General features: G+C 33.7%; 1 protein-coding gene across 1 annotated transcript; it reads left to right on the top strand.

Moving 5' to 3' along the window:
- The first annotated feature begins 1,135 nt into the window (after positions 1-1,135).
- On the top strand, positions 1,136-4,537 carry LOC114754958 (uncharacterized). The gene is made up of 7 exons (XM_028943814.1): positions 1,136-1,740; positions 2,096-2,182; positions 2,269-2,523; positions 2,709-2,873; positions 2,983-3,036; positions 3,129-3,275; positions 3,742-4,537. Exons 1-7 carry the CDS (start codon positions 1,543-1,545, stop codon positions 4,117-4,119), a joined length of 1,284 nt encoding a protein of 427 aa, XP_028799647.1. The 5' UTR covers positions 1,136-1,542; the 3' UTR covers positions 4,120-4,537.
- Positions 4,538-7,263: the final 2,726 nt, after the last annotated feature.

A 7,263-nucleotide genomic window follows, 5' to 3' on the forward strand; every position in this document is an offset into this window, starting at 1 on the left:
CTCTCTCCTTTTTTTTCCCCCCCAAATTATTAGAGAAGTGCAAAGATATTGCCTAAAAAGTTGTACTCCATTGTTTAATTTTCACAAAGTGATTATTTGCAATTAATCAATACATTTAGAACAAATAAATATAACTTCCGATAATTCATAATTAACGTACAATCAGACCGGGGGCATAATGAAGAACTTGAACTTAAAAAAGAGGTTATTATCTGGTTGATTTAATATAGATATAAGTGTTATGTATAACATGATTTAGTCATATTGATTAAAAGAAGGTAAAAAAAATCCCAAAAAAAAAATGATTGTCGAATTTCAAAATTTTAAATCATGAATTACTACAAAAAATATGTTGTCATTTACTTTTCAAATATAGTTATTTTTTTTTATAAGTGTAATAACTAATACTGATTTGAAATTTTAAAAGCTAACAGTCATTTTTTTTAAATTTCTCCTAAAAGATATATCGTCATGGAAAAGTTCAAATTTTTTGTATTATTTTGAAATTATAATAACAAGCATTTTACGGCACAATTCCCCAAAAAATAATTCAATAGTTGAAAACCTTAATTTTACATAATTATTTATCAATAAACTGATGGAGAGGAGATTGAGATAAGAAAGTATAATCTCTTAACTTTTTCTCATCAAATATTTTTTTTCCCTCTTAGAAAGAAAAATTAGTTATCTGGCCATCATGATCATGATCAAATAAAGCACTCCCAATAATTAGGTTTTGATTCCGCCCGTCATCAAAGTGGATTCTGTTAACTCGTTTGTTGATAAAAACGAAAATTCCAAAAACGAGAATTTTAATATTATAATAATGCCATTAATCTGGATTTATCGTTGGTGGGTGAGGCCAAAAAAGGCACCCACTTGAAAAGATCTTTTCTTTATATCAAAACTTTTTGCAACGGAAAGAGACAAAGCTCAGTGATTCCCAGTTCCCATCTCTATCTTCCTGTTAAGCTTAGGAGTGTGGAGAGAGAAATGGGAATGTGTTCCCGTGAACCCCAAGGGTAAAACAGTAACTTCACACCCTTTGTTGGTTTCATCCCTGAATAGCGGGAACAAACCATCTAACTCTCTCTCTCTCTCTCTACTGTGAGTAGTAGTGGAATTCTGGTAGGAGACGACTAGATAACTTCACCATGCATTTCCACAGTCATATTTTTACATTCCCATAATACCCCTTTTCTCTCTGAATGGAATTGCAAAAGCGTCGGCAGTATATTTTGTAGTGTTCTGAGAAGGAAAAAGAAAACTCCAAATAAGCTCCGAGAGGAGAGAAAATAAAGCGGACCCCCTTCTTCTTCTTCTTCATCGCCATCATCATCATTTTCTCTCAAAACCAGTTTATTATATTTGTTTTTTTTAAACAAACCCCCGGTTAGTCTTTTTTCGAGGGATATAAATCTTGTATGTTTTCAAATACCCCCTAGCAGTTGCCTCTCCTTTCTAAAAGCTCCTCTGGTCTTTTCCTTCAATACCCACCTGAGAATTCTCAGAAAGGTGAATCCTTTTGATTCGGTGGCTGTAATGGCGACGCAATTAGGAAGTGTGAAGATGTGGGGGGTGGTCAAGATGTTGTTCTGTTTCGTCTTGTTTTTGGCACCCATGATGACGGTGGCCGCGAGGACCTCTGTACTCGGCTCCGGCACCGGAAGCTCCAGTCAGAAGTTTGATGTTCAGATGCAGATGAAGAATTTGAACAGACCTGCTGTTAAGTCTATTACGGTGGATTTCTTTCTCTCTTTCTCTCTCTCCCCCTGCACTTTATAACTTTTCCTCATCGATAATGGCAACATTGATGGGGAAAGAATGAAAATTACCTTTTGGTTTTTCTAAAGGAGCTTTAAAATCTTTAGATTCTCTTCTCTTGCTTGAAACTTGAAAGCTTCTGTTGTTTTACTTGTTTGTATGCATGTTGAAGAAGCTCTGCTGGTTCATGCTTTTTAATTATGTCATAATCGATTAACTTCTGGGCATTAACTTTTCTGGGTTTTTGTTTAGAATTGTAATTAGTTCGTATTATTTTCAAAATTCTAAATCTAATTGTTTGGCTTTACTTTTTGTGGCTGGAAAAAAACAGAGCCCTGATGGAGATATAATAGACTGCGTCCATGTCTCGCACCAGCCAGCTTTTGACCACCCTGAACTCAAAAACCACAAAATTCAGGTAAATCATTGCTTACTTCTCTAATTCAAAATGGGTAATTTGATTTTGGTTTTGGTTTGAACTTGAATTCTGCTTTGTTTTTGCAGACAAGGCCAGATTTCCACCCAGAAGGGCGTACTTTTGGAGAAAGCAAAGTCTCTTCAAAAGCCAAGCCTATCACTCAGCTATGGCATCAGAATGGAAGGTGCCCAGAAGGGACCATTCCTATCAGAAGAACCAGAAAAGATGACATTTTAAGAGCAAGCTCCGTCCAACAATTTGGAAAGAAGAAGCAAAAGAGCTTCCCTCAGCCAAGATCTGCAAAACCTCAGCCTGACATCATCACTCAGAGTGGTCACCAGGTACTACTTCTGCCACTACTAGTACCCCCATACTCATAATGCAAAAGCTTCATAGTAATAAGTACTAAAACAGAAAAGGGGGAAAAGGAACACTGTTCATGCACATGGAAGCTTTATATTATGCTTATTTTATGTGTATTTGTCCTCTTTTTCTGTGTGATGGGTTTGGACTTTGGAGCAACTAGCATGCCATAGTTTATGTGGAGGGAGATAAGTTTTATGGAGCTAAGGCAACCATAAACGTTTGGGATCCCAAAATTCAACAACCCAATGAGTTTAGTCTGTCTCAAATGTGGATCCTTGGTGGCTCTTTTGGTCAAGATCTTAACAGCATTGAAGCTGGCTGGCAGGTATGATTTAACTTGTGCTTTTGTCATCTTCTTCTCTTTCAAAGTGCTCATCAATTTCTTTCAATCCATCTTATTTCATGTTTCTTTCTATTCTGTTATGGCAATTTAGGTCAGCCCTGATTTATATGGGGATAACAACACCAGACTCTTCACGTATTGGACAGTGAGTTGTTAATTTCTTATTTCTCAGTGCTTCTTTCTCTCTTTCCACTAATCATTCACTCATTTTGTTTTGTTAATCTCGTACTTTTTCAGAGTGATGCATATCAAGCTACTGGTTGTTATAATCTTCTCTGCTCTGGTTTTATTCAAATTAACAATCAAATAGCCCTTGGAGCCAGCATCTACCCACTTTCAAATTATGGATCTTCCCAATATGATATAAGCATCCTTGTCTGGAAGGTACCTTAAAAAATTTTCTCCTTCCCCTTTTAACAGTATTATATTATATTTTTCACTAGACATTCTGGCAAAAACCAGTGGAGGCCTTCGCTTGGCAAACACATCCATATTATTATAAAATAGTACAGATATTAAATAATCATAAAGCAAGAGAATCTCTGACACATTGTCATTATATCTTGATGGTATTTTTCTGTCCACGGCATTGTCCATGTGGATTTAGCCTTTAACAAGCATATAGATTCTTGCAGTGATTCATTTCATAAAATCTTTAAGTAAGCCAAATTATGAAGAAACATGCAAGTGTGTCAGTAACTCACTATACATTTCAGTGGCACTTATATTTGACGTGCACATGTTTAAGGGTCTTTGTATTATTGGGCTTGGTTTACTGATTCTGATGAAATTTTCTTAAACAATGCCATCTGATAATGTTGCTGACTGGTATGGTAAAACTAATGAGCAGGATCCTAAAGAGGGAAACTGGTGGATGCAATTTGGGAATGATCATGTTCTTGGATACTGGCCGGCCCCACTATTCTCGTACCTCTCAGACAGTGCTTCGATGATCGAGTGGGGAGGAGAAGTAGTGAACTCAGAATCTGATGGTCAACATACATCAACACAAATGGGAAGTGGGCATTTCCCTGAGGAAGGATTTGGCAAGGCAAGTTACTTCAAGAACATTCAGGTTGTTGATGGTAATAACAAGCTCAGGGCTCCTAAAGACCTCGGGATTTACACTGAGCAACCAAACTGCTACAATGTCAAAAGTGGCAATGCTGGAGATTGGGGAACCTATTTCTACTTTGGTGGTCCTGGCAAAAACCCTAATTGCCCATGATCAGTCTGCAAAAGAAGAGGAAGAGGTAGATGTTTTTAGTTTTTTTATAGCTAGTATCTTGTGTTAGCCACTATCAAGTTCAGATCCTTGACCCAAAAAAAAAAAAAAAAAACAGATGCTAATCTTTGTATCTGTCATTGGATCTGTGCTTCTTAGGTTGGTCTGTTTTTGAGGTTTTGTTGTATGATAGTATTTGATTTCCCAATAGGGTCTCCAAATAATTCATTGGAGAAAAAAGGGGTGGTGTATTCCTTGAAATTTTCTTCATAATTTCTTCTCTCTGGTGTATGCTGTTGATAAAAATAGTGTTTTTTTGGTTTTGTTCCTCTCTATGGAGCTATTTGAATGCTGGAATGTGAATGTGAAGGAGGGAATATTCTAGTATTGGACAGATGAATATGTATTTATTATTTTAGCATGTTGTTGGATTTGTGAAAAGCTGTCTTAATAATATAATAATAATAATTATAAAAAGCATTTATTTAGTTTTGTTCTTTCTTGGGACATTAGTGGGGTGACATTTTTAAATTGAAGCAGAGACTAGTGATGGCAATTGGAAACAACAACCATATGCCTCCACATGTGAGTGGACACTGGACAGAGCCTACATAATTGAATAACTTGATATCTTTGTACAAAATTTTCAATATTGGAGCAGAGCAAAAGTTAATGTATTTTCTTGTGAAATTCTTTTTAATTATTGGTCAAATATTACCAGATCTGAAGGAAAAAAAGAGTATGGGATCATCTCAGACCATTGAATAATTCAAAGAAAGGAAAGTGAGGCTAAGAGATTAGACACAGTGGACCCAAGTGAGATTTATTGGTTTGTTAGTGTGGCATTTTCTTTAGAATTTGGTTCTGTAGCCACAATAAAAGTCTCTATTTTGGTTGGCTATTTCCTCACCTCTACTTTATCACTTTCTCTTATTAATATTTTTTTTTTAAAAAATGCTAAATCACTTCCTCTTTTATTCAACCATTCATGTTTTCTTTATGGCTGGTGGCTCATAAAAAAGCATTAAATACATCCCAAAAAATAAGGGGACAAAAAATAAAAAGGAAGAACTGTTTTTCTGAAAGATGAGCAACTACTAAATCTCTTTTTATTCATAAAGAAATAATTGACATCACTTCCTTCTTTTACGTAATTTGCTTTGCCATATAACATCGTCTTAAAGTAATGGAATAAACTATGCATTCTTTCTTTAAATTATAAAAAGATGTGCATTTGCGTTCTCGTTGTAAACGATCAAAATCATCATTGTTTTGATAGTTTCTAACACAAATCTAAACTTGAGTTTACCCCACTAGAGATAGATTTTTAAACAATGTTTAATAATCAAGAAAAAGGGGGGAAAATCACAGTGTGCTTGTTTTTAATCATATAATTAATAGTTGAAATGATAAAAAAAGAATAACAATAATTTTAGAGATGGAATCAGGATCTTAAAAAATAAAAATGATGATAGCATCAAACTTTTGAGCTGAAATCAAGGTAGTTAAATGAATTTGAATGGTTGGTAAGAGTGAATTATAGAGGGAGTCCATTTCTCATTATGGGTGTGAAGGAGGATAGGGCTAATGAAGAGAAGAGAAGAGAGAGTTAGGGCAAAAACCAGAGGGAAGAATTTGAATTGTTGTTGATAAAAAAAAGGTGAAGGTATCAAAGTCAAAGGGGGTTTCCTTGGCACATGGGAGTTTCATAGAGAGTGATAAATAGCTGTCTATTGTTAATAATAGAAGTGGTAACAACAACGACAACATATATATATATATATATATATATATATTATAAGTGATGTGAATCATTATTTATTGTCCGATTTCACAAGGTTTTTCAAATCTTTCCCACTTTGTTTACCCACATTTGGTCTCATTTTCAAATCTTAAAATAATACAAACCACATTTGTCCTGCCTAACCCATAACACTATGCACCACACTCAATATAGTTGGCACCCACATACCAACTAAATCATTTATATAAACATTTTATTTCTTTTATCTACTTCTGTTTACATGTTTCAATACTCTCCTGATTCTATTTATATGATAAAAAAGAGAGTATTTTTTCGTCCACAACATAAGTCATCTCATTAAATTTATTATATGAATGTATGCTTTTATCACTAATTTATAATTTCATAGATTATTATTATTTTCCTAGACCTTTCGTCAAAGAATATGCGTATTAAATATAAGTAAAATTAAAAAGATATTTAATTTTATGACCGGATGAATGGGATTTTAGGGTTTTTTTTTAATTCTCATGAAATATGATAAAAGTGTTTTATAAATAAATAGGATGATGGGAATATGAATTAGTGGGATGGTAGGGAAACTTCTAGACGCATGTTTGCAAGATCCAACAATATGTTGGATCTCACATCACAAGTTGCAAATGTCCATTTCAAATAATAGAAAAGCATACTGTTTAAATATTAAAAAAAATAAGTATACTATACTGTTTAAATATTAAAAAAATAGGTATACTCTTTCATAAATTCATAAGCTATTATTTTATCTTTCCGATACATTACATAAAAAGCATGGTTTTTTTTTGTCAAAAAAAGCATGGGTTTAAATAGTATTGTTAATATGAAAACTTTGTTACTGAATAATCTGCAAATGCTCTTGAAGTTTTGAACTTTGAGCCTTGTTGATGAACCCATCTCACGCTTTTTTTAATACAATACTGAAAAATTAAAAAGATTTTATTATCTGAATAAATGCATAGGGTTTGACTCCTCTAGTACACTATACACATATCATTTCATGTGCAGCCAAAAAAAAAAACAATTATTTAAGTGGAGAATTAAGGGGACAAGGGTGTGCTTGACCCATAATCCTAATCATCCTTTGTAAATGCGTTAATTTTTTCCTTGGAATATTTGCTGAAATAAAGTTTTTTGTCCCCTAAGTTAAATCGAAAGACTAAATTTAATTTACGGGTGACATTTTATTTTTTTCCCCCGATGGGAATTAGGAGGTATACATTTTATTAAATTCAAGATATTCATTATATTATACGTTTGGGAACTCATGTACTTCATGAATTGATCTTATGGACTTAAAAGAATTAAACTTAAGCATATAATATAACAATGTGTAAAAATTGTCCCGCAACACTCAACACATATTA

The sequence above is a fragment of the Neltuma alba genome, unplaced genomic scaffold, assembly GCF_004799145.2.
Source record: "Neltuma alba isolate B1F8T4 unplaced genomic scaffold, ASM479914v2 tig00010229_pilon, whole genome shotgun sequence".
NCBI lineage: Eukaryota > Viridiplantae > Streptophyta > Magnoliopsida > Fabales > Fabaceae > Neltuma > Neltuma alba.

What these genes read in the sequence shown, in the direction of transcription:
- LOC114754958 (XM_028943814.1), top strand. Translation starts at nt 1,543, where the DNA reads ATGGCGACGCAATTAGGAAGTGTGAAGATGTGGGGGGTGGTCAAGATG. An exon ending in CTGCTGTTAAGTCTATTACG is followed by an intron (nt 1,741 to 2,095) that starts GTGGATTTCTTT and finishes GGAAAAAAACAG; the next exon opens with AGCCCTGATGGAGATATAAT. An exon ending in GACTCTTCACGTATTGGACA is followed by an intron (nt 3,037 to 3,128) that starts GTGAGTTGTTAA and finishes GTACTTTTTCAG; the next exon opens with AGTGATGCATATCAAGCTAC.